This window comes from Rissa tridactyla, chromosome 1 (genome assembly GCF_028500815.1).
Source record: "Rissa tridactyla isolate bRisTri1 chromosome 1, bRisTri1.patW.cur.20221130, whole genome shotgun sequence".
In the NCBI taxonomy this organism is placed as follows: Eukaryota; Metazoa; Chordata; class Aves; order Charadriiformes; family Laridae; genus Rissa; species Rissa tridactyla.
Genome location: NC_071466.1, coordinates 61,661,745 through 61,688,781, shown reverse-complemented (window position 1 = coordinate 61,688,781; position 27,037 = coordinate 61,661,745). Strand labels below are relative to the sequence as shown.

The following is a 27,037-nucleotide window of genomic DNA, read 5'->3' as shown; positions in this document are numbered from 1 at the left end:
TGGGATTTTGAGAAGCCATCTAGTCTGCTACCTTTCCCTAAAGCACTATTAACTATAGCATCCACGATAGTTTGGACAAATACTTACATTTCAAGAGTTCTAGCTTGCAAGGCTTGGATTTTCGGTAAACGCTTCACACCGCAGTTGCCACTCAAGAATAGGATGCTTGAGGTGTCGTCGTGTTCTTCCAAACCATCAGCCCGTCGCTCAATAGCAGTCAATAAGGCATTGGAGGGAAAGGAATGTGAACAAAACAGGAGAGGGGATTTTTGTTTCTCTGTGAATCCATGCTTTATCCATTCTCAAATATTTTGGTTCTGGTTTTCCTATCTCAAAAAACGCTAAGAAAACCAGAAAAGTTAGAGGAAGAGGTGGCACAGATGGTTGCAGGTAAGGAGTGTTTTCCATTCTGTTAAAAACACATGGGCATGGCATCCTAGAAGAGCTAAAGAAGTACTTGGTGGCAGGGAGGAGGTGCACAGAGACCCCAGAGCCAGAGGAAGAGCAAACCCAAAGGAATTTGTGTCTCGGACTCACGTGGGGCTGCCTGCCATGGGCTGTTGCCATCGCTGACCGTTCACGAAAACGGTCATGGGAACTCACAGGAGGAAAAGGCCTTTTTGCAGCACGGTGCTTGTCGCCTCTGGCTTGGGAAGTGTCTGGACTCAAGTCTGGGAACACGTCGCTATCACCTTGCCCCGTTCCTGCGCTCCCACTGAGGTGTCTGCTGTTGACCACCCTCCTTCAGGGGACGCGGGGCTCTCAAGACTTTCTGTGGGGACTTATTATGGTTGTTCTGATGCCCTGTCTGTTCTTCTGATTAGAAAGCTGTTCCTGTCTGCATTAATTATTCCATGCAGAAATTTTGGCAGGCTGTACGTATGTGGAAGCTGTCTGTTCTACAAAACCTTTACCCGTATTTGTAGGTGATTATGCCCCATTTTGTCAGCTCCTGTTTAAGCTCTAATTTGTTCAGTCTGTGCCCCAAAAAAACAGTCCTGGACTCAGTGCTCTGCCCTGAGCTCTTTCTGACTACTTTTGTAGTCCACAAATTTCTGAATTATGGTAGCAAGGACTTGATATAATATTCCGTCAGAGGCTCATGCAATAATACTATTATTAATATTAGGACAAAGCAGTCAATACTTAATGATACTGATAGACTGTTCTCTTGGGGGGACAACATTTTTCCCTCCCTGACTCAATTTATCCACATACATTGACTTTCCATCTTCTTCTTCCTCCTAACGTGCTGGCAATCCCCCTCCTGTCTCTGCACTGTGTAGAAATTTAGTCTGTTAATCGGTTTAATGGTGTGTCTAGCAAGTTTCTGCATCGCGTGTCCAGCATCTTTGCACGTGGTGGATTTATCTTATTGTCACTTGGAGGCCTCTGTAGCTGCTCCCAACAGTCACTTTGGGAGTGAAACTCTTTCTGTAAACATTAATCATCTAATGAAATTTCTCTATGCAGTAGAGTCGAAAGGGATTTGAAAAGGTTTCAAACAGACAAAACGCAAATGTTTGTTTGCTGTGCGTCCGAATGGGTGCGGGGCACGTGAGCAGCACTGTGATTGATGCTTGTGCGAAGGGACGGCATCCTCGCTCGGCCTCCCGGTGATAAACGCCAAGATGCTCCAGCTTAAGCACAGGCGTATTTGTTGGTTCGGGGGTGGAAACTATCCAAAAGTGAAATGAAAAGTGTCTGCAAAGTAGATTAAGTGGCGTTTCAGGTAGTGCCCGGTAGTGTCCAACATGGCACCGGTTACTCCAGTATTCTTGTTTGTTTTCACAAACCAGCAGCTCACAGTTTCTGAGCAGACGACTGCTGCGAGGAGACCGTAACCTCTTGATTTCAAAGGAGCCATCGTTTCGCCGGTGCCTCTGTGGTTAATGTAAGAAAGGTGTCTTGCCATAAACTTTTTCCGAGGTATTCAGCAAGGTTGGAAAGGGGTCGGCCCGGGCAGGAAGCCCTTGTCTGTGCTATAAAGAAAATAGCAAGCAACAAAATGAAAGCATCAAAGGACCAACAGGATGCGGTCCCAGGAGTCCTCTCTGGCATGTTAGTCCTTCTTGAAAGTTAGCATTGAGTGAAGAGTGACCTTAAAACTCGCCTCATTCAAACAGACTGGGCTCAAGTTTAAAGTTCAAGGCATTTTGTTTTTTCACCTGTTTCCTACAGTTTTAAGAAACTTCTGAAGAATTAATGTGTAACTATATCTGGTCACCGAGCCAACGCGGAGGATTTTTCTCAAGGGAAAATAATGTTACTGTATGGAGGGAGAGAAATGGATACTTTCTGAGTTGGGAGGAAAAGTTTCAACGAAGTAAAACCAAAAGCCCTGCTACTGTGATTGCAAACAGCCCTGGAGCAGGCACAGGGCAGGCGCTAGTTCTTATTTTATTTTCAAAAGAAGTTGGTAGGATCCAATAATGGTGTGAATCCTGGTAAAAGGATGTTTATTGCTGAAGCTGCTGCTGTCCGGGGCACAACCTGGGAGCAAAGAGCCTGGTTGGGGCAGTTCAGCTTCATCTGCGAGTGCGTGGTGACTGAGCCGGCGACTGGCCCCGTGGCTGCCCGTCCCTCTCTCACGGTGCTCCGGCAGGGAAAACTAAAGCCCTGACCCAAAACTCGGTGGGTAGGCACGGATTCGGTGGTGCAGCCCTACCACCGCTAATGCCGAGCAGCAACCCAGGCTGCTGGCCGGTGACCGTTACGAGCCGCTTTCATTTCCACCCAACAGCATCTTCTACCGGCATGATCCTGAAATAGTGACTTTATTTTCTGATCTTTGCATCTCACGTAACAAAGCAACTATAGTAACTGATCCTGCGAGCGGTTCGGCAGGTCATCTTTCATAGCTAAAAGAAATAGTTTGAAGAGATGACACAAAGATTTCACTCGCATTTCCCCATGCCGTTAAATTTTAATGATTCTGGCATGAATATTTCATGAAAGTACCTTCTGAATGGGTTTGTTTTGTCCTGGCAGCTAACACTCAGTATAGAGTCTGGGGGGGTTTTGTTTGGTTTTTAGTGGGTTTTCTTTTCCTCTTAGGTGGTTCAGCGTAGGTAAGAAGTGTCAAACTGGATTAAGTGAGAAAAGGCAACTTCTTGTTGGTGATTCAGTGAAGGGATGCCGGCTGTAACTCTTCAGCTGCTTCGTGGAAGTCTGAAATGACCCTCAAGTAAAATTCTGCTCTTTACTCTCCTGCCACAAGGTGGCTAAAAATGTTTTGCGAGCCCGCCATAGGCGACTGCTAGAAATGATGCTAGTGCATCTCACAGCCTTTCTGCAACGCAACACACGGCGCACAGGCAACCAGATGTATTGCACAGGAAGAATTATATACGTCTTATTTATATGGAGCAGCATTCAGAAAATGTTTTTTTTTTTTACCAAGTTTATTTCAATCGCGCCTCAGCCGGGGTTGTCTGGGCTTGGCTTTGATGTGGGTTTTTTTTTTTTTTTAATGGAAGGAGAAGTCATGGCGCCCATCCCATCCCACGTGAGCGACAGGGCCGCCGTGGACCACAGAGGCGCGATGGGCAGCTCAGCGGCCGCCTGCCCACGAAGCCCCAGTTCTACCAGTACTTCAGCCTCTACGCAAACTGGCTGAAACGTCAGACCCCCATTCCATCTCCACTCGGGTACTGCCTCCTGACCCCAGCTACCGGAATGCTAAATCCGAAACACTTATCCAAACCTGGGTTAGCAGGGATTGTTGTTGTTGTCATTGAATTTTGCGGGCCCTGCACTAGGATGACGTCTGCTTTGCTGTACATCAGTAACCTTTCCGAGTAGCCGTCTGCGGCACCATCAGAAACACGTACTTTGTTTTCACCCGTTTCAGGAAGGGTGACGCTCTTCCCTGCAAACTTTTTGGAAGCTTATCTCCAGCCGTACATTAGAGAGAGAGCTTTTGTTTCATGGAAATGAAGCGTATCTTTTTCTTACAGATGCACCACTCGCTATTGAGCTTTTTATGTGCGTTTTAGGTTTCCCTTTTTATTTTTTAACTTATTAACTCTGACAAGTAACCTCTTGGTTGTGAACAATTTAATTCACAATTCATTTTTCTGATTCAAAGTGAACACGAGTGCCCTAATCCCCTAATGGGAATTAATTGCATGTTTCAGTGCTTAACTCTGATCCTTTCTCAATCCCCACTGGGACAAGTTTCTTCCTGAAGGATCTGTGTTTGGTATTCAAAACACAATCTGAAAGGTAATGATTTTTCTTATAAAAGGGAGTCAGGCCGACTGAATATTAATGCTCTTTTTATTGTGAGGGAACGAGCTGCATCCAAAAAAACTCGTTTATGTCATGAAGGATAAATTACGCTGACGTATATCTGATAAAATACAGGGGGAGAAAAATCAGCGCAGTCTTTTTTTTCCTTAAGTGAAAGCTGTTTGCCAGTAAATAAAGGCACACACTGGTTTTGATTGGAAAACCGTGTTCTGTTACAGAGAAAAACTGTTTACTTCACCAAGGGGGAAAGTGCTTTGCTACTGATTATTTTAAATGACACTCCTCTTGGCCAGCAACGTACCCCTTTGGGTAACTGACCTGATCTAACAGTCTACCAAAATAAGAGCAAATACCAGAAAATACATTTAAGTTTCTACTTCTCATCTTCTTTTAAAGATTTTTTTTTTTTTCCAAACTTGAAATGCAGTACATCCTCTGATGCTGGGGGCTGGGGAGTAGCTGCCAGGTGGCCGGGTTGGGTGACGGGGAGGGAGGCTCTGCCCAGTCACCGACTGAGGGCAAAACATGGGAAACCATCAAACAGTGCAGAACTGCTTCTGCCCTACAGAAACGATGGGGGACGACCGGGGCACACCATGAAAAATAACCCAGGAACGATGAAGGTACCTTCCCCCCCCGCTACTTTTCAGTAAAGCCAGCCTTTTCTCCCGTTTAACCCAATTTTGTGTGGTTTATCCTCACAGATAAATGTTGAACAACATCTTTCAGGGTCTGTTTTCAAGAGATGGCTAGCACATCCGCAAATGGGCTACGTCAGGCAGAGATGGCTTAGTACTTTTGGGTGTCTGGGGAGTACCACATCCCCCACCCGCCCCTCAAGGTAAATAAATGGAAAAATAACATTTGTGCAGCTCCCTCGGGCAGGAAGGGCGAAGGTGCTTGTGAAGACCGCAGTGTCTGGCCTTACGAGGTCTGCAAATGAGGTTTTTCACCCAAGATTTATCAGCAGCGCCGTGGGGAGCCGGTGTGGTTCCCCTCCCCCAGTGGAGCGGGACAGACGTCTCCTTTCAGCCGGCACCGCTCGCGTGGGCTGGGGGTGCTGAGGGTCACCCCACTTCTCTCCCTGGAGCCACAGTGCGCTCCTCAGCGGTTCTGTCAGTTGGCAAGCAGGACCTCGGTGCCAGGGTTACCAAAAATCCTTCAGCGTGTCCATGAAATTACTCAAGGCCAGGTTAAACTCGCTGCCACGCCGGCGTGCCTCAGTTTGCTTGTAAGGTCTGGCGTGAAAGCCTTTTCATCCCCCTTCGTGACAGACGGGTCCTCTCTTCGTCTTGGTGATGTCCCAGTTTGCGCGTAGTTAGCTTGCTGCAGCTACGAGCATCGGGCAGCTTGCTTGTCTTTTCCCTTTTTTTATTAAAGACTGTGACCGAGCTGGTATTACTATTTGGAAAAAAAAAAAAAAAATATAGCATCAAATGTACACAAATGCAACATAACCCAAAGTTGGAATGCGCTCATTTCAGGTGACTAATGTCACTGTGCTTTATTTTACCATGAAACAAGAAGACACCCAAATTGCAACCAGGCTCCTCTGTTACTGAATAAAAGGTTGTTTCTCAAATACCGAGTGCGAGACTGGTGAAGGGGGAACCCGAGCGGGGGCGGGAGGGAAGGAGGTGCTGCCCCAGCCTGAGTTGGAGCCAGCCTGAGGTGGCCCCGCCGGGTGTCCCAGGTAGCGTGTGACCAAGTCCATCAGTTCAGGCTTTAAAAAAACACCACAGCAGCCCAACAAGGGAAAACAATCAGTGGCTTCACTCCTCCAAGTTTTAATAACCAGGTTTGACCTGGGCTGGTTACACCATAAATGCAGTGGTGCAGGAGAGGAAGGTGTCTGCTTAGTGGAGCTGAACCATGATTTTTCTTTTTTCTTTTTTTTTTTTTTTCTTTCGCCATAAAGGATGTGCTAAGTGGAGCCTGTTTCATCACTGGGATGGCTCCCATAATGATGAGAGAAAAAAAAAAAATAAATGAAGAAAGGCTCAGCCCTTTTCCTGAGGCTCAGGGATGCGTTGGCTGGTGTGTGGATTCCGTAGAGAACCCGTGGGATGTCATTTGATTACATCAAAGAACTACAAGGGTGGCTTTCTCCTGGCGTCTGTTTTTCACTGTTACAGCTTTTGACTGAAAAGTTTAAAGAGATAGATATTTGAATGTAGTACGACATTTAAACGAGGTGTAGGACTGCGAGACCACTTTTGCACCCGCCTGAAGACCCTTGCGTGTACAAGGCGCCTTGGCGTGGCTGTGGTTCTCCAGCGTGTTGGCCAAAGCAGCCACGTGGGTAACGTACGCCTCTGTCTTTCAGCTGCTTTTGCAGGTACGATGGCTCGTGTCTTTGTTTACGGGACACTGAAGAAGGGCCAGCCCAACTACAAGCACATGATCAACACGGCCAAGGGGCTAGCGAAATTCCAGGGAAGAGGCCGCACGGTGGAGAAGTACCCGCTGGTGATCGCAGGAAAATACAACATTCCTTACATGCTGAACATCCCGGGAACAGGACACCACGTCGCTGGGGAGATTTACTCCGTTGACGACCAGATGCTGCAGTTCCTGGATGAGTTTGAAGGCTGCCCCGAGATGTACCAGCGTACCCTGATGAGCATCGAGGTGGTGGAGTGGGAAGGGAAGGGCGGCGCGGGCGAGGGGCGGGCAGCCGCCGAGGGCGTCGTGGAGTGCTTCGTCTACAGCACGACGACGTACCCGCCCGAGTGGGTCGGCCTCCCCTACCATGACAGTTACGACTCCTCGGGGAAACACGGCCTCTCCTACGTCCTACGCGAAAGCCGGGATTAGGAACGGGAGGTAACGCAGCCTGGCTGAAGACGTAGTACTAAGCACGTGCCGATCGGTAACCTTTCCAGGAAAGCTGTAACACCTTTCTATTAGAACACGGGATCTCTTGTAACCTTCCCAACCCGGGAGCCTTGGCGCTAGCGTTGAAATCTTGTAGGCCCAGAGATGGGGACTCATTTCCCCGGCTAATCTCCGTCCTCCTCGCCCCCGCTAACCTGCCCCGAGTAACTGGGTTTGCATGAGGCATAAGTGTTATCTGCACAGTTTTGGGGTCTAATTATTTTCTCCCTTCCCCCCCCACCACCACTTTGCCCCAGCGTATGACTGAAGGTCAGGGAAAGGCAGAGGAAGGAGCTAATTTTCTTTTTACCTGAATTGACAAATTTTCTGGGGTAGCTCTGCAAGGTGGGTGGCATAACGATGGTACTATTGCACTAATAGCTGAAAGTGATCTTAAAAAAAAAAAGCATGCCTGCAAACAAAGTAAAGCACAACTGGCATTTAATACTGACTTGTAATGGTGTTTAGTAGGTTACTGAATGGGAACAGGGAGAGATGACCATATAGATACTGCGCGCTTCAAGACAAATATTACATTGCTGGAGAAATAGAGAAAATTTAAAGACTATTCTTACTCTGTTGCAGTGTTTTCCTGAACTGGAAAAGAGTATTTTTAAAAACGTGTTTAGTTTTATAAGGTACTGTGAAGAAATATTAAAAGAGTATATGAGAATGACATTTAAAATCGTATTTTTAATTTAACATTCCAAGCACTTTAGGGACCACTTCAGTTCACTGGGTGACTGTGGGATATGGGGGGACGTTGGGGACCAGGAAAAGCAAACCTGATCCCAGCTGCCCACCACCCTCCAGCACACGCAGCTGCTGTGAGCGCTTACTGTCAAGGTGACTTTTAGCCGAGCACTTTTAATGCAGAACTTGCAACCGCAGGCAAACTGGGTATCCTATGGGGGGGAGATTTTTATATACATTATAAAAAAATACCCAAAGGACCTGTATTGTGATTATTGCACCATGTAAACTGGGAAAAAGAAAGGATGGGAAGACGACAGTTGTCCCCCTGACCCAACCAACTGTGCTGGTTTCTGTACAATCTGGGAAAATCGTGGCTTTCTGTTGTTATGCTACTGTGCCTTATATTTTCCTTCAGCGGCAGTGTTTGGTACGTATAGACTGTACAGTATACAAAGCTGCCAAAGGGATGCGAGCAGGGAATGTGTGCCACGCGGTGAGCCAAAGTACAATTAAATGTCCTAAGGATGCCATTAAGAAGAACGTACTTTTGCTTCACTGCCAGTAGCCCTGTGACGGCCGGGGGAGAGCTGGGGTAGGGAATCAGCCCGGGGATCCAGGGTAAGGAATCAGCCGCAACTTCATCAGAGACTGCTGCAGCTCACTTAGAAACACAGACAGAAAGCTTGCGTTGCTACAGCAGGCTAATTAAGTAATTTTAAAGTAGAATAGTCATGTCTTGTCTCTTTAGCCTACCTTTTTTTTTTTCTTCTAGTTCAGAGTAACCTGCAGAAGCCGAACTGTGCTCCTTTTGGAAGGGGCAAGATGGCATTAAGGAGGTTTGTAGGAAGATCTGCAGGGCGTCTGCCCCAGCTTCTCCAACTCTAACAGAATTCATTTTCCTGGAGGGCAGGTCCTGCCCAAACACTCTCCTTACTCATCTCGAAGGGTTTTGTAAACTAATTAACAAAGCAGAGCCCCCGTACTACATTATTCCCCCTTGGCCATGTTGATGTAGTTGGCGGTGTCTCAATAACATGAAAAATGCCCCTTCAATCAGAAGTTTCGAGCAGAATGGTGAACGTTTCTGGCTGGCCGTGAGTCACCAGCCCTGTCACAGACTGCTTTTGTCCTTCACCTTCCTGTAAAGGGCGCGGGCGCCTCTGGCCAGAGGGGTTTTTCTGGGAAGTGGCACGACTCTGTACATCCTCGGCAAGAAAATGAGAGCGGGCCCCCTCCTTCCTGGGGCAGTGGCGGAGGCACAGCCGCAGCGGGAAGGGTGACGGAGAGGGACGTAGAAAAAGCCAGCTGTAGGAGGTGAGATCAGAGGCAGGAGGAGGCGGTGTCCTGGCCCAGCCGTGGGCAGCAGCGCAGGCCTCGGCAGGAGCGTAGGGACAGAGATGATGGTGACAGCGCGCAGGGACTGCAGAGGTACCACTGTGCCCAGTGAGCTGCAGCTGCTGACTTAATGAGCTCGATCAATTAACGGAAGAGGGCGCCTCTGTTAACCACACACTAACATTCTGAACCCAGTAAACTTCCGGTATCTGTGGCGTTGAGTTCCTGAGTGAGGAGTGGGGAAAAAAAATACACCCTCTTACCCGTCCTGACCAAGTCACCGTCCGTCTCCCTGCTGCTCAAGTCTCTTCAGTCTTCCTCCTCTCCAGGCACTCTCTGGTTTCCCACGCTGGATGCGCAGCTCTTCCAGCAGGATGTAATTACGTATTACGAACAGTCCTAGTTCTTCACACAAGCTTTAGTAAGAGCTTTTGCACAACAAAAGATCATCGGACACTTGGGTCTCCCTTTCCTGTAGGAATTCGGGAGGAGGCTTGGCCTGAGGGACAGCAAGTGCCTCTAGCAATCCCTTGGGATGGCTAAGGGGCTTCAAGGGCAGTGCCAGCTCCTCCTGCAAGGACTTGAACCCAGTAATCCATTCAAAGAAGATAAAGGGGAGGAAATTTGAGTATGGAGTCTGAATAAAAGAAAACAAATTCCCTTACCACAGTAAATGAAAATACGTGGGGAAAGTCTGCACTAGCGAAAGAAAAACCCCTCTAGCCTGTAATTTACCTCTAGTCTACACAAAGGCTTCAAAATATTACAATAAATCTGATCAGAATTTAAGCCATCAGCTGTACTTGTAAGTACTCTGTGCTTACACAGAGCATAGGAAAACTGCTGGGTTCATCACTCAGTGGTTAATTTTTCACTCTTACCAACCATTCTGTATAACTTGGCTGGGGCCTCAACCCCGCGATATTACCATGGAGAAGATGAATCGGATTTGGGCTTTTGTTTTCTTTTTTAAAAAAAGAGGCTTTTCCTGTTTTAAAGCAGAAATGGTATTTTATTGATTTTATTTGATCCTGAAAAATCAAAGAATTACAAAGGTTATGTACAAGTATTTCTGGAAGTAAAAATCTGGGATCTGTTGCCAAGGTTTAACATCTGTGTTTGCTGTCTTAACCGCTGATACAATAAATATGACCGTATAAAATCTTGAACATAGGACTGTCCATCTTCTATGTTGAATTGCCTTAATGTTACTTCATGGGTTGGAAATAATAAAGGCTGAGCTAATTCAACAGTGTGGAGGCAACCTTTCATTCCAGTTCCACCAGCAGATCTCCTTCTCCAACGGTATCGCCAGCTTTGCAGTGCACAGCTTTCACCTACAGTGCAGAAACAGAAATAATTCCAAATCTTCCTCAACAGCAAAGAAATTTAAATAAATGGGTAAATAAATGGCTTGGTTGACGTTGCTTAAATAGTTTCACATCTGCATGCCACGGGGTAAATGGCCACTATAAAACATTTACGACCACCCCGGGGATCAGAGACGCATCTATGTTGGAAGGGCCTCAAGAGGTTGCCGGCTCGACCTCCAGCGCTCAGAGTCCCGCTGTGTTGTGAGTAGCTGTGGAGGAGGACGGAGACTGCACACCCTGTGGGCAGCCTGCTCCAGCGCTTGGCCAAATCGCACCCAACTCCATCAAGGTATTTAGGCACCTGCCACTTGCTGGGTTTCTTATTCTTTAGGTGCTTTGAAGAGCTGAACGTCAGATCAAGATGGCACTTCTAAAAATTAAAAAGCACCTTTCTTCCACTTTTCTTGCACTGCTGTTCATTTACTACTAAATTTTTATATCTTTTAGACGGCAGGCTGACTCTTCAACACTCACGCTTGGATGTTTCCATGAAATATTCCAGTTTTCTTGCACTACAGATTTTAAGTATAGCTGAATTTTTGGGACTGTAGCCGTGAAGTGGGTTTCCCCCAATGCCCAGGCAGCTGAGATTGATTGATTCAAATCTGAATTTGGGTCCTTTAACGTCACTGAACTTGGCAAAGGGCTACCACTGTCAAATAAATGTAACTATATCTGTAGAGGAATTATCTACTTGTGAAGAATCCTGAATTTTAAAACACAAACATCTTATACCGGTCCCTTATTTCCTCTGTAAAAGGCTATAACATGTCTGAGTTCCCTTTCAGCACATGGAGCCCAGAAAATACGTGAAGCTGCGTATGAGAGTTTGCTTGTAATATTAATTCAGAGCTCACACCCACACGCCAAATCCTTGGTCAAAAACCTTGTTGGCTCAGGTTAGTCATCCCAACGTTACCTTGGGCTCCTAAAGGACACCTGCACCGTACCCGAAATACCAGGCTGCTACGGCCACGCTGTTGCCCACATCCGAGTTTGCTAGTCTAAAGCCAGGCGAGCTGTGAGCGCGCGTCTGGCTCTGCGGCACATTCACTGTGTTGCCCCGGGAATGAAGCCCAACCCTGTACACGGGCAAAGACACCATGGGATGTACCAAAAAAGGGCCTTAATTTCTAAATCCATGGCTAGGCAGCCTACCCGATTCCTGAGTCTCGATCTTCTAAGAGACGAAAGCAGGGTGAAAAATATTCTTTCTTTTCTTTTTCTGCAAAGCCAAGGTTCAGCAAACACTGTAGCTCACTGGTGTTTCAACCTCCCCCCCCCGCTGTGATTTTTGACACGCGGCGGGGCCAGCTCCTCGTCCTGACCCACAGCTGCCCCACAGGAGAGGGGAGGCCAGTTCCTCTCCATCTTTCCCCCATTTTTAAGCCACCTGCAGCTGGAGTAAACTCAGAGTAGATAAAAACAAGCCGCTTTTCTCACGATGACAAACAGGAAGATGGGGTTTGATGCAGAAAAGGAATTCAGCCGGGAGTGAAAATGGGAACGTCTTCCCGCTGAAGACAAATGAACCGAGTTTCAAGACACGGTTTCAAAGCATCAAAACACAAACTGAGAGCCAGCGCCAAACATCCCGCTCCTGTGGAGGGGCCAAGTTGTTTTAGCGCTCAGAGCCATGTCTTTGCGCTGCAGAACGGGGCGAATGCTGTTTAGCAGCTTCATTTCTGCACAGCCCCAAAACTTTTTTGCTTTTTAAAATGCTCAAAATTCTCAAGAACCAAATAACGTGCTTATTATTAAAGTGGAGATGGCCAAGGGGACATTGCAAGGTGTGACATTCAAATCCCACTTGGAAGGACTAATAAGCCAAACGTGCGTTTTACGTGGCTTCTGTACAAGAGCAAGTGGGAGAAGTACCAGCAGGATTTTAAGGAACAGGCCCACGGGTTGCAGGACACCTTGGTGGGAAAGGGAAGGTTAAAGTCAAAAATAAAAGGGGGTGGGTAGATGAGGGAATGGCATTTTGATTGCAAACACTCACTGGTTAAAAACAGTGGATGCAAAGAGCAGCAGTAAGGGGTTAAACAAAAGAAGCAAAGATGAAAAACTAAATGCTGGGAAATATTAACCAAGTGAGAAAATAAATTATATAGGAATTAATGCATGAAATAAAATAACAACGTGGCAACGTTAGAGTGACAGGGGAAGGTGGGTTCTCCCTCTCTCTGCAATTTGTTTCCTCGAGACCCAGTTTTGCCCTGGATGTGCTGGGAGCGGCGAGCCCTGCGTCCCAGCCTCGGTGAGGATTTTCGTGCTGTGCCAAAAAAGCCTTTCTTGTAAACACACAAACAGTCCTTGGCGCGGAGACCCATGTGGAGTCCCCAGCCAATCCCGCCAGTGACCGACCTCGTCCCTGCCCCGCGGAGCCGGGCTCCGTGCTGCCTCCTCCCGGGACCAGCCACCCTGCACTGGGGTTGGGTTTGCTGGTTTTAATAACAAAATGGCAGCGCTTCAGGGGCCTGTCCCCAGGCGGAAAAGGGGTTGGACATGCTAGGAAATACAAAAATATATAATCCAGACCTTTGGCAAGGATTCTGACCCCTCAAGAGTGACTCTGCTCTCCCTTCAAAAAGGACGGACCAGGGGCCAGTGTGTAGATGATGGTTTTAGGCTGTGAATTATAAACTGGCACAGGGATGCTCTGCGACCCCGATTTAGGGGCTGACAGTCCCCTGACCAGATGGGGTTTAAGGCACGCCCTTGTCCTGTGAGCTTCACCAGTTCCCTGCCCCAGAGCGCCGGCTTTGGTACATCCTGCGCTGCAGGACGAGGAGACTCCCGGCTCGGGGGCTGCAACGCTGACCCCCCCTTAGAAGCGAGATACCGCAACGCAGAGCCTTGCAAAGCTTAACGCATTTGTAGGTCTAGGCTTCGTGTTTAACAGTCACAATAATAAAAACATTGTTTTTCTCATCTTCCCGTAAAAGCACTTTCTATGCCTTGGTTCTGAGTGTTTGGGGTTTTTTTTAATGTCAAATTGTTTGCCATTAATGAATTAACTGGCAAAGAGATCTCTCTTCTTCAGTTTCAATTCCAGTTGAAAGACGGAATTTGGAGAAATGGTCTGCAACACCTTTCAATTCAACTTGGCATTGTAACATCATAGAAAACAAATCATTTAGGAGAAAAAGAGTTATATGAATTTCTGAAGCCAGTAAAACTATTTCCTGCTGTGCTATCTAGGGCTCGGAACTACTTAACAGCATTCACAGCAGATGCAAATGTTAAAAATTAAAGACACCTCACTTCGAAAGACTTACAACAATTAGACTTAATTCCTTAACAACCAGAAGCCTCCTTTTTTCCTTTTTAAATTCTATCCTATTTGACACGTTGCATATGGTTTTACGTGACCCAAGGTAGCTTACCTTGCCTGTTTTAGCAGCAATCATACTGTTCTGCATTTTCATTGCTTCAATTACACAAATCTCTTGACCTTCTGAAACCTGGTAAAATTAAAGCAGTGCAAAATGAGAAGAGAGGATTTGAAATGCTCTAAGTGTGTATGATTCCTCTAGAAAATAAAGGGATTATTTCATTAAACGCTAAAAAGACTTCCACGGCACAAGTCAAGTCAGCCAGCCTCACAGTTGCGACACAAACCACAATCACAAATCAACGTTGCCTCGGACAGACTAGCAGCAATATAGGGAAAAAGGAATCACCTACTTAAAACCATCACCCCAGACAAACCTGAAAGGCTCCTCTCTTCCCCCATCCCATCCATTCAGCTCCGGCTTCTACAGTTCGCATTTCACATCCATCATGGTTTGACATTAAATCCAGAGCAAAATTTAACCTGTGCGGTTTTGGCCAGGGAGCCTTTGCTTTGCTTCCCTGGGGCAGGTCCTGCAGATACTACTTCCTGATTCAGAAATCAAAAGTTTCTTGGCACGCATCCTGGGGGGGCCGGGCTGGAAGCTCCGGCAATACCCAACGGGCTGATGCTGAGGGGAAAGTCACACCGCCGCACACGGCAGCATCCCGATGGCGGCTGATGGTCTCCGACTGACGGAAGGCAGCACGCCGGCATGGAACCACCACCCCTCATCCACGAGGGAGGCATCGCGGAGGCAAACCCATCGTTTTCCCCACAGCCCATAGCTCTTACAGGGAAACGTTCCAAGTTTCCTCTGCTGGGCTCCCCGTGCCTCCCGGTCAGATCCTCCTTCCAACGCCTTGGACACCCTGCGCAGAGGAATCAGCAGCTTAAGGCTTTACGGTGGTCAGGGGCGGCTGCTCATACATCAGGGGAAAAACACGGGATTCAGAATTTATCCCTGGTGCAGCCCAGCGATGAGGCAGTCATCCCGCAAAGACGGTTGATGCCGGAGAGGGAAGGGCGCTGGGCCCCACGTGCCAGTATTTAGGAGCCGTGGAGGGACGCCCCTCGGGGATGCCCGGCTCCGCGCGCCCACTGCAAGTCTTTTCATTAGGCCCTTCTGCAGACGCAGTCTGCCATTCGCCCGTATCCCAGCAAGTTTGGGATGCTTTCGCCCTGATGTCAAAGGTCCATTAAAGAGGGTACACTGAGGCGTGCAGAGATCTGGTTCATGCGTTGTTATATGCGCCCTCAAAGTTTATATACATACATATGTACACATAGATATATTCCTCTAACCATATGTAAAATGAACAATACATATTTAAGGAGAAGCGTGCACCACTTGGGAGGAATATACTATCCAACAGGCCGGTGTGAAGTCAGAGATCAAGTGCACGTTGCATGAAGCACATGCTGAAAATTAAAATAAAGCTTTTTTTCTAAAGTGTGCAATAGCAATGACTGAAAAGCATGGATGTCTGAGCTCTGGATTCGGAGCAAGACAGGAGAAAAGACGTTATGTTAAAAGGAGTTTACGCACCCTTTCTTCAACAGACTGCCAACAGCAGTAAGATGGGCTTTTTGGGGTAAATAAGGAAAGCTTTTGCTATGGGAGCACGGTGTACTGACCAGACACAGGGAATAACTAACACCCAACACTTCACCTGCAGAAATTCCATCCTGAGCTTCAGGCCAGCACTTAAGTCATTAGCAGTGTCAAATTCGGTGAATAGTACCAAAGACTTGTTCTTTCTCCCCAGTTATTTCCCCTCTCTCCCCTTTCCCCATCTTTTGTCTCCTTCCTTCCACACCTGCTGCTCTGCCTGCAGCCTTGTCCCAGCAGCTCCTTCTTTCCTTCCTTGCTCCTTTACTTCTTCTCCCTATCTCACTGCTTGGCTCTTCTTCCATCTGCTCTGAACTTTCCAGACATTTCTGAGGTTAAGAGGAAGCTATGAATATCTACTTCTTAAAAAAATAAAAATAAAAAAAAAGCAGGAATGTTTCGTTGTGAGATTATTTTTTTTTTAATAGCGTATTTCAGAAACCGATGTGCCACCCCCTGGTTAAACTCGGCTATCAGAGCCCCAAGAACACGGGCCTCTGAAGGCTGCTGAGGATGGAGATGCTAAGGAGTGCAGATCTGAATTGAGGGGCCTAATTTCAAGGGCACAAGAAACTCTTCCCTTAAGGCTCAGTGCAATTCAACTGTAACGTGGCTTCATCAGGTGGATGGCATGCAAATGAAGCAGTTAGCCATTATCTAAACAGAGTTCTGGAAATACATCTACTGGAAAAGTACAGAATTGCCTCCGTAGACGTTAAGTACTGCGCTAAAATGCCAGGAAGTATTAGTGTCTGTGGGATGGACATGTCCACGAATCTGAATTTCTCCTCAGTTTCTCCCCTTTCTCAAAAATAAAGTTTTTGTGTGTTCTATAATACCTGCTGGGTTGATGACAAAGGAAGGAAATAACCCCCCCGCCCCAACCCACAAAATACCCAGTTAACATCTAGCCTTACTAATTTGGAAGGAAGGAGGCACTTCCAGCAGGTACCACGTGTGAAAATGCTGTGTCAGTACTTCTGATGATGTGCAATTTGTTGAAAATTACCTCGGTGAAAGTGTGACTGAAGCACAGAAGTTTAATTACTGTTCTTATGTTAAACCTTTACAGCTCCAGTCATTGTGTTGCAAAGCGACAAATCCTAAAATTAGGCACTTGTATCTCTCCTCTCTTTTTCAGTCTTTTGGGCTTTGTCCAATTTCTTTCATTCCATAATTGCACATATCCTTTTGCCTGTTACTTAGCCTGCAAATGAATGAAAACCGCAGCGATGTGCACAAGTTCTTGCTTTCTAACTTATTTAAGGATTTATCTGGAACATTTTTACCGTTGCATTTTCATCGTGTAATTCTTTCTTTCAGTGGATGGCGAACCAATGTAACCCACCATCTTTACATCCCAATTTAGAGAGGTCTCAGTGATGACCCAAATCTGTCAAAACAGGCAAATAAAATCAAACAAACAAAAAAAATCTCATCGATTGGAACAGAGTAAAATGAAAGGGCTCCTTTTCTTAAAAGAAATTAAACTCAGGTATCTTTCCCACAGAGTCACGCTACGGATAAAACTACCTTTACATTGCTTGGAATATCAAAATAAATGAGTGATGAACTGCTAAGACCTGCAGTCTGTATTTTAGTAGTTTATTTCTGCGTGGTGCAGTTCAAAGTAGCTGTTCAGTTTTGTTCTCCAGAGTGAAAAGGAAAAGGGGGGGGGGGGGTAAGGAAAAAAAGAACTAAAAAAAAAAAAAAAAAAAAAAAAAATCATCGAAGATGAGGATACTTAGCATCTCGATGTTGCTAACAATCCTGATGTGAATCTGGGAACAGTCAATCGCACTGTTTGAGCAACCTGGGGACAGCAGGGTGGTTGTTATCTCCCCTGGCCGAGAGGTTACGCGCAGGACGGGCAACTGTCTCCGGCCACCTCCCGACCAAGCGACTCGCCACACGCGGGGCGGGAGCCCAACCTGAGAAGCAGCAACCCCGAGCTGTTTGTTGTCGCTGCACCTACCGGAGGACCATAAGGACTAACCGCACTTACAGAGAGGTCCTTTTAAAACCGGGAGACGCGGAAAGCCAGCGCGCACCCCAGGGCACTGCCACCGCCGGGATCTCTGGGGACACGGTAGACTTTCCTCAGACTTTTTGTGCATCATCTGATAAAGACTTAATGATTGTGACAGGACGTCTTCAGTGTTAGGCTTACAAAATGGTCACAAGCCCCGCCAAGTCTTTCTGATAAACCCAATGGGCGCTGATGTATTTCCCTGCTCCCTGTCTAATTGGTGTAAAGTTTGCAGCTCTGAATCCCCCTATCTTTTATCCAGCTTGCTGCGTCCTCTCCTTTGACACGAGGTCAGGGTTCACATTCGCATCCGATTATCAAAGTGGCACTCATTAACCGGCAGCCTGCCTCGCACCCAAATGAGTTCGCTGGAAGGGGAACTCGGCCCATTTACTCAGCAGATTTTAGCATTTTAAGGAGGCCTGAATGTCACACAGTATTGCTACGTTTTGAGGAGTTTCAGACATCTCCAGCTGATGATTAATTGTGAGTGATGGGAAATAAAATCCAGTAAAGCCAGCTGCTTGCCATGGTCGGCAAAATTACTATAATGGATATAGGCTGCCAATTTTCCAGTTTTACTGGCAAGTCTTCCAAGTGTAATTAAGGGAAGTTATAAATGATATGGAAATCTATCAAGTCCCATTTATTTTCAGAGGACTCTTTCCCCTGAGACTTTTATCTTCAAGCTTATAGTTTGCTTTGTTGTGCTAATGATTTAAACCACTTCTTATTTCTGATTAAAGCCCCCAATATCCCTCATAAGAAGTTAGATCCACTTTATTCAGAAGGATTTAAAGAAACAGAAACCTTTTTAAAGTTGTGTTTGTTAACCGTGCCGAGCTCTCGCTTCCTCTGTGGAGGCACAACAGAGCCTCCTCCATCTTAGGCACCTCGCTACCGTCTGGACTTCTGCTTCCGACAAATTCTGAGCATTCGGAAAGATCTGGGGGCAGGGGGAGGTAAAAGAGGGAATAAAAAAAAAATAAAATAAAAAAATCTACCACCAACAAAACCCCAACTTCCCTCCAAAATCCTAAATCCTCCAAAAACAAAGATCGTGGGTGCTGCCTTAGACACTCCACATTTAGCACAGGGTGGTGTTGCTCACTAATGTTGTTTGATTTGGAATAAAAGCATGAAAATGATGTGCAAAGGCCTAAAATTGGAGATGTAAAGGATGACTGCACAGTATTCCATTTCTCAATTTCATCCTTCAGAGCCACAAAATGGGGGTGATACAGTTACTGGATGAGATTTACAGTAACAGCTGTGGTCTTCCCACACAAGGGAGGACCTTCTAATGGGCTAAGGTCTGTTTTGAACAGACGGGGAGTAGCAAAACAAGGTTCCCTATTAAGGGTGTGCAGTAATATTCTTGATAAAGAAAATGAGGAGTGGTAGTCAGATTGCTTTAAGAGACCTAAATCTCCTTTTGCTGTTAAAAAAAAAAAAAGAGCTATTTTAGAAAGTGCTAACTGCTAAATAAATGAAAGACGTGTAAATGTAAGGGTTTGTTTTTTTTCTCAATCTCCTCGCTACTGTAAAGAATGCATAGGAACCAGTGCCAGGGGCATATGGCTTTCTCCTGTGCTGAACATTCATACAAAAGACAGGTTCATCAGTCATTGGAGTATCTGGATAAAAAATTAGCTCCTGATGGATGGTATTTAGAGCTTACCTGCTGCTAGTACATTACCAGAGAAACACAGGTTTTGAAACCCACATGACATTAGAAACTGCAGACCATGAAATACCCTACGTGCGAGCGCGCTCGTAATGTACACCAGGTTATACAAAATAAGAAATAAGCTATTTAAACCCTCTGCCTAAAATTGGGCCCGCTGCAAGGAACCCTGGGTCAGCCCTACACAGGCCAATTAATGCACAGCATCTGCTGTATAGAAGCCGTGCATGAAGCACTTCCGAATGATTTCAGCAATTAAAAGAAAACTGTTTCCTGCCTGTTCTGACAGCAACTGTTTCAATGCAAGAGTGAGCACCAAATCATTGTGTGCAGCTGAAAAAATTAAGTCTTTTTTGTTTTGTCTTTTTTTTTTTTTTTTTTTAATCTCGTGAAAAGGTGGTGGGAGGGATGAAGATTTCTTACGGAATCGGATCGTTCTTTTGTTGTCCGACATTCTGTGTTTTTCTGCCAAATTAGACAGAAGGCTCCGAGGGTTTACGGGGCCCTCTACAGTATCACCTTCTGGTGCACTGTGGCTCCCTAAAAAGATGGATCAATATCAACCCTGCTGATTTGCCTACAAAAGTGAAAATCCCTCAATTACATTTTTAAGACCATTATATTTAGAACACAGGTGCTCCGATGCGTAACATTTTTAAGGCTCTTGGATCTGAAGGGGGGGGGAAACCCCACAATGACAGCCGTAAGCAAAAGCAATCTTAGATTTGGTTAAAAGTGAAGAGAGAATTGGATTTTACTGATATCTCCTTTCTCAGCTTTGGGGACACGAGTAAATATCCCTTGCAATTTCCACTATGCCGAGACTTGTGTCCCTGTTGACCCTTGTAAGTAAGAAGGGACAATGCAAGACGGTGCCATATGAAATCCAGTTACCCCCTCTTGTAGGCTTCTGCTAAATAATTACAAACATTCATCTTGTTTACGGTTGTGCAAAACCACTGAACAGTGAATTAAGCATGCATGTGCTATCTAAAACCCTTAGGAAGACACCAAGAGTTTTGTTTGTTTATTTGTTGTTTAAACTTAGTCCATGCTAGTATCATTCCCTTCCCGGATTTTTTTTCCTATCTGACTTATTGGCAATCTGGCAGCAAGCGCCCAACAAGAAAACAAATCAAGAGGAATTGGATGAGCAGTAATTGAAATTCCTTGACATTGTCCATTACCATGTAAAATAATTAGTGCAGGTTTTCCCTTCTTTCCAAATTAACTTTGAAATGGGACCTACAGAGCTGCAAATAGAATTAGGGGCAATTAATAGTCCTTGACAAATCATTATTAAACTTTTTTTGCCACACTCCTTTAACAAAGATCACGCATCTCAAATTTTGTGACCTCTGACGAACCAAAGGTCAGCGATGTCCCCCTGACAGCAATCAGCATTGGTCATTGCACTCCCACTTATCCAAAACACACTTCCCCGGCCGCTTCCCAGATCCCAGCGTGCTGGGGAAGTGATACTTCTGGGCAGAGCACTTCTGCGGCCGTTCTCGTGCCCAAGGCAAAACTTAAGTCTCCATCGCACTACTCTTTATCTATCAACTTTTTCAGTAACGGCCAAAAAGTTGCTTATCGTTCCAAACGGCAAAGCAGATCAATTAAAAAAAATTTTAAAAATCTATTCTTTCTTTTCAAAGGATGGTAGTATTTTTCCCCTAGGCGGAAACTCTAATAATATTGTCTATTTGTACCTCCTCGTCAGAACAGTCATTCTCAATTACACCACACTCAAACACAAATCTAAGACTGTGCAATTGCATAAAAATATCAAAGAAAAATCTCCTCAGAGATATAAAAATTACACAAATATGTTACGAGTAATTGCTATAGTTAAGTTTTTTTTAACGTAACCACAATTACTACTTGAAGCCTCATGTTATATGAATGGTGAAATATTTGAATGCTTTTACTCTTGACATTTCACAACTGTGAAAATGGTTTCATTTCCTCTTTACCAATAGGGCTTTTCCCCCCACAAAAAAAACACCCCCAAAAAATTATTTAATACACAGAATCATAAAAATTACATGAGGTTTGTGGCCACATTTGGTCAAGTTTGCAAACTCCATCTCACAGAAAAATGCAGTTAATATTTGCTCTGGGAGCACTGAAGAACAGGAGGATGGAAAGGAGGCAAAGGGAAAGAAAAAGGAAACACACGAAAATTAAAAAAATATTCACACATTAAAAAAAAAATCTTACTGGAATTTAAGAATATCTTACTAAATTATTGGTACCATATTTGTCTAAATAAAACGTGAAACTGTTACTTAAGCAAATACATTTTTACTGGTTTTTTTCCTGGTTGTTATTTCTCTGTTATAAATTCCAACCAGTATAATTAAAATATAATAAAGAGATTATTTCTTAAATTTATTTTTAGGGGTTTTTTTTTAGATTTTGAGGTCTGGAGGGCACAGATCATTTAAAACAACACACAACTGGCTGATGGCAACAGGTAACTTTAGAACTCCACCTTTTCTTTGACAAGAATGAACGATGTAGTGAGAAAGAGAATTGAGGAAGCTGGTTTGTTTTGGTTTTTAGTAGTGAGCATTGCAGCGGTAGAGGTCAAGCAAAACAGATCTTTTCCCATAGCAAGAACTTTCCTAGGCTTGTGAAATGGAAAATTGTGGAGAGCGATTTTAAAAAAAAAAAAAAAAACACAAAAAAAAACACACCAACTATTTTTCTAAAGAACAGCAAGAGAAATTGAAATAACGTGCACGTAACTGAACCGGAAGAGGAATGCAGTTTAGAACTGGAATACAACTTAAAACATCTTCCTTGGTTGTTTTTAAAACGTGGGATCACTGACAGAAATCTGTTTCGTAAGTTATGCAACTAAAAAAGCAGCCTTCGAGACACATAGTTTTGAAACTACTCAAATCCTTAGTATATGCGTTTAATAGCCGACATCCTGGTAGAAAAAAAATCATCCCGTGCGGTACCAATACCCAAGGCTACACCGGCACCAATTCGAAACCATAAGAAATTTTTATATGAGAAAAGTCCATTTAAAGAGCGGTTTGTATGGTGATAAATTCCAAAACCTGGGGTAATCTTAAATTACTGGGAAGAGGAGAGGAAGTTTAGAAACTTAGATCAAAATAATTAACCGCTCTCTTCTTTTGGCTGTATTCCTACGAAGACTCAGTAACACTGGGGTCTTTACCCAGAGGTGCTTTGCTTTTCCATATTTATGGATGGGGGGGGAATCATTAAAGTGATCTGGGCTACCAGGGCCGGGGTTAGCTTATTGACCAATGCCTGGCTTAGTAATGCCACCTGTTCTGCCTGGTTTAATTTAAAAAGAAAAACAACCAACAAAAACACGCGGCCAAAAGAAAAACACCTTCGCGTTTCTGAGAGACAGAAAACTGAATAAGAAAAAATTTGTAGGTAAAAATATAGCAAAGGCTACAAGGCAATCGGGACAGTTAAAAATCTTTTGTTGTTACTGTGGACAGTTCAGACAACCAGAGGCAGAATCAGCTGTGGGAGCACTTTAAAGCTCGCTTTAAACGGGGTACGACAACGTTGCTTTACCTGTTCTACCATTAGGATCTCGGGCTCTCCCTGCTCCTGCGGTTTCAGCGCATGGAATCCCACATGCATCAAAGTCGAGCCAAGCAGCTCCAGCCGAAGAAGGAATATTTGCAAGCGCCTGCCCGTTTCCCGCCCTCTAAATAAAGCAGTGAATTTGCGTGTCTTTCAGTAATTTTTTACGGTGCTGTCTTTGTGGCGAGATTAAAACCACGCGTGGTGCCACCTCCACGCTCTGGCGTCAAAATATTGCTGTGCGCTGGCAGGGACGGCTTGTGCTGCCATCGATGGCAGCAGAAACAGAGACAGTCCCTTGCCCGGACTCTTGAAGCCCAGTGGTTTCTTCTCGCGCTTGGCACCACGGGGAACCAAAAAGTAGCTCTCCCAACACAGAATCTCCTCCTAACGCACGCTCATCATTAACAATCTACTTACAAAATAAACACGCAAACACCCTCACCCACCAAAATCATTATTTCCTATATTGTGTGACTGTGCTATCATGAGGAATATAAGCTAACTTTATTAAATCTTCTCTCCTTAAATAATATCAACCTTCTTTCCAGTCTGCCAGATTTCAAATTGTTTTGTTGTTTATGTTGCTTTCTGCTTCTAAGTGCCCTCATTGTGTTTCCAGGAATAACTGAGTCACAACTAATTACAGTCTTCTGATCACACGAAGGACAATAAAGAAAGTAGAAAGTAACTAAAAAGCTAAAAAAACTGGCAGCATCACAAGTTCTGCTTCTCTCTAAATGACAAACAGCACTTCCCCACTGTGTTACTAAAATCTATACATCATCTTACAGACAAAAGAAAATGAATTCCTTGCATAGGCAATCTCTTTTGGCAAAAATGAATTGAAAACTGCTTATCAGACCAGCTGGGTGGAGGATGCTCACACCATCTTCTATTGGGCTTTGTCAGACCAAGTATTTTTCAGCAACAGCAGCCAAATGAGAACACTGCGCTTCAAGGAAAAACAATGATACGTCGAGTGAGGAAAACTAACACAGAGAGAGATCGGCGTCGCCTTCTCATTTGGCTAAGGACATGAAGAGAGGTGCTAGCAAACGCCATATGCTTTACCTGACCCAGCGTCATACCCTGTATAGCTGAACTGCAGGCAATAAAACATGAGTTTGCAAGTGCAGCCACTCAGACAAAGACGAGATGTCCCTCTCTAGGAGTTTCTTCACCATTTGTAAAATTACAGCTGAAGAAAGGGTCCGTCAGCCCAGCTCCCCGTGCTACCGAGAGCATCCTTCTGAGAGCGGGGACTGCGCTGCACGAATGCTACTTAGCATAGACCACAGGTTAGCAGAAAATGACCTCGGAGCAGCTAATAACCAGAGAGCTTTATTGCTGGCAGCAGCAACACCTGAATGGAAGGATGGACAACACCTCTCCCATTTTTCAGCTGTGCTGTTTTGTTTTCACACGCTGTGCAAATTTGAGCCGCCAAACCCAGTCGCAAACGCAGAACAGGAGCTACTTAAATTCCCATTTCTCCAGCCCACTAAAGAAATTGAGACTTTTCCCAAGCAGTGCAACAAAAAGAGCTGTATTTATCAGGGAGCTCCAGTTCCCTGCCCATCACGCCTTGAACAGCTGTACCGAGTGAGCTGGTTTCTGACGGACAGCCAAGACGTGTAATCTGAATCACACCATCCCACCGGCTTATTCAGTGCCGAGAGCTGACGCTACCCCTCATCTCCGCTTGCTGGCTTGCTCCTTTTTTTTTTTTTAAAAAAAAAAAAAAAAAAAACACAACGTTTTGACACTAGTCCTGAAAAGGAAGGATTTAAGTTAAACCCTTTTCAATAACGCAAATGTGTTTTTGCAATTAAAGCCACACAATTAGCATTGACAAGCTCAGGTCAGCAGAATATAGATTACGCCGTTCAAATGCTCTGCCACTCAGTGCCTCCAGCAAAAAGCTGCAGGACAGGAGAAGAGGCGGGGGGGGGGGGGAAGAAAAAGCTCCACACACTATTTAACAACTTGCGCTGCGATGCACTGCACCACTTGTGGATTTGTGGAGGGAGGTTCATTTATTTATTTACTTAAGATCCCTTTGGCTCTGGCCTCCTTCTCCACTGGTTCTATTCCTTCAAGACAACAAGAACTATTCTTCGAGGCAAGAAGGCTGGTAACATTTAGCAGAAATAACTTCTCCAAAAAATCTTAAATTTAAAAAAGGCTCAAAATCCTTGTCTTAAAAATGTTTCCCTTCATTCTTTGCGGGGGGGAAGTATTTGCTTAAGATCTCCCTCACTCACCCACTCTTACTGCCTAGACACAGAAATAACAGATGTCTGTCCGTGCCATGACCTAGTGCATAATTTTAATTGAATACTGCTGCTTTTAAAGGTATAAACAGCGTGTGTGTGCATGTATACATCACAAAATCAGAAAGCTAAGTATAGAAGCTAAAAGAGTTTCTCTTTTGCTAATTTTTACTCAGCTGTACTTAGTTCTGTTTTCTCAGAAATGTCTTTATTTCATTAATACAAACATTTGCACCTACAGATCTTTAACGTTAACACGATGACTCCCTTCTCTCTGTAAATAGACAGAAACAACCATGTATTCTAAAACCAGAAGTGGCATCATAGCAAAATGGCAGCAAACAAATCACTTTATGAGGAAGATTGATGATCGTCACAAAGTAAATGCAGTGCTAATTTTGGACTTGAGATCTTGATCCCATTTCTACATTATGTCTCAAGAAAATCTAGGTTTCGTTGCCATAAATTATGAACTCTGCGACTAAAGCTTTCTGTTTGTATTTAAGTGCCACACAGATGTTTATGGCATCATTTAACTGACAATAGTACTTTAAAATTAATCTGCACAATCTGATTCAAATATCCCTGTGTCTGCATCACTTTATTGTTTACAATGGTTATGAGAGATAAGGGGCCCTGACCTTAGAAATAACCTATGATACAATGTAGTAGAATTTCATATAAAGCTCAAGTAGGTGTTTATATGTAACTCTAAAACACTGTATTTACATTTATTTCCAGCTCAACATGAGGTAAGAGGCCCTGGAAATCCCCAGGACAGCAACGGCGTGTTCTGTTGCCCTTCTGTGTGTCAAGTTTATGCTTCTGCAGGACAAGAGGATTCTCATAAGAGACTGGGAATTCCAAATTCAGGAAAGTCGTATGTCTTGCAAAATGCTAACACAGGGATTCTTTAAAAAAAAAAAAGGGGGGGGCACGGGGAGAAGGGGGGAGTTAAGTATCTATCCTGTGTCCCTTCTGTTTAGCGATATTTTCCTTACTTCAGGTCAGAAAATCAACAATCCCCTCCTGCTAGCACTAACAGCATATATATATACTTACATATATTCCCATGCACATATACACACGCACAATTTTCTCCCCTCCTGCCAAGGCATTTGTGATACAAAAACAAGCTATTTGTTGAGTTTCAGATGTGGACTTGCAGCCAGCTGAAAATTTTCCTTTTAATTTGAATTGTGCTTCCTAATTAGTTTTTATAATTCAAACGAAAAGCAGCACGCATCCTTCAGCACATTTTATTCTACAGGTGAGGTTAAAAAAAAAAAAAAAGAAAACTGAAAACTGTGACCCGTAGTTTCAGTTGCACCAATGCACCAAGGAGAAATTTGTGTGGAATATATAATGAAAATGCAGATATATGGATCACATTTCTTACCGTGTCCCCAGGCTTGACAGAAACTGCCACCACTGCTCCAGGCATAGGAGATCTCAAAATGCTGGAGGTGTCCTCTGCTGCTTTCTCTGGCATGTACTTGCTCAGCTCTGCAGCAACCTTCGTCAGGATTTGTAATTTGTACTAAAGAAAAGGAAGAGCAATGTTTTAGAAAACTGCACCTTGGTGAATTCCAGTCAATAATCTGCACTGTTTTATGGCATGTTTTCATACGATACATCTATCTGTTCTTCACAGGAGTGTCTTAAAAAAAAAAAAAAAGTCACTGTTTGAAATCTTTATTCAGAGTTTCATTTTCAGGATTGTAGGAAGAAAAATACATAACCCCAAACTGCGGCAATGACCACGTAAAAGGGAAACAAGTACAGTAAAGAAATGCCCAATTCATCTAAAAGTCAGAGGTAGCGAGGGGAGCTACAAATTTAAAAACAAGAAATACCCTTATGCTTACTGCACATTTATGTTTAGTGGATAAGGAATATTGAGGGATTCATTTCCAGTGTGGCGCTGAATTGGAAACTGACCTTTTGGGAGTCTGCCAGATTTTCAATGACATGATTGA

At 44.6% G+C, this 27,037-nt stretch overlaps 2 protein-coding genes across 3 annotated transcripts in view; one reads left to right on the top strand and one right to left on the bottom strand.

Moving 5' to 3' along the window:
- GGACT (gamma-glutamylamine cyclotransferase) overlaps positions 1–9,141 on the top strand; it is a 30,105-nt gene extending 20,964 nt beyond the window's left edge. Inside the window, exon 2 of the mRNA XM_054188013.1 lies at positions 6,581–9,141. Within this exon, the coding sequence (XP_054043988.1) occupies positions 6,598–7,071 (474 nt within the window). The 5' untranslated portion in view covers positions 6,581–6,597 and the 3' untranslated portion in view covers positions 7,072–9,141. The remainder of the gene's footprint in view (positions 1–6,580) is intronic.
- A 1,060-nt stretch (positions 9,142–10,201) lies between these two features.
- PCCA (propionyl-CoA carboxylase subunit alpha) overlaps positions 10,202–27,037 on the bottom strand; it is a 294,708-nt gene continuing 277,872 nt past the window's right edge. The window contains exons 22-24 of one of the 2 annotated variants that reach the window (XM_054188011.1): positions 26,458–26,598; positions 13,925–14,002; positions 10,202–10,499 (exon numbers count right to left, since the gene is read on the bottom strand). In XM_054188011.1, the coding sequence (XP_054043986.1) occupies positions 10,431–10,499; positions 13,925–14,002; positions 26,458–26,598 (288 nt within the window). In that variant the 3' untranslated portion in view covers positions 10,202–10,430. The remainder of the gene's footprint in view (positions 10,500–13,924; positions 14,003–26,457; positions 26,599–27,037) is intronic. The other variant, XM_054188012.1, reaches the window with a different exon arrangement.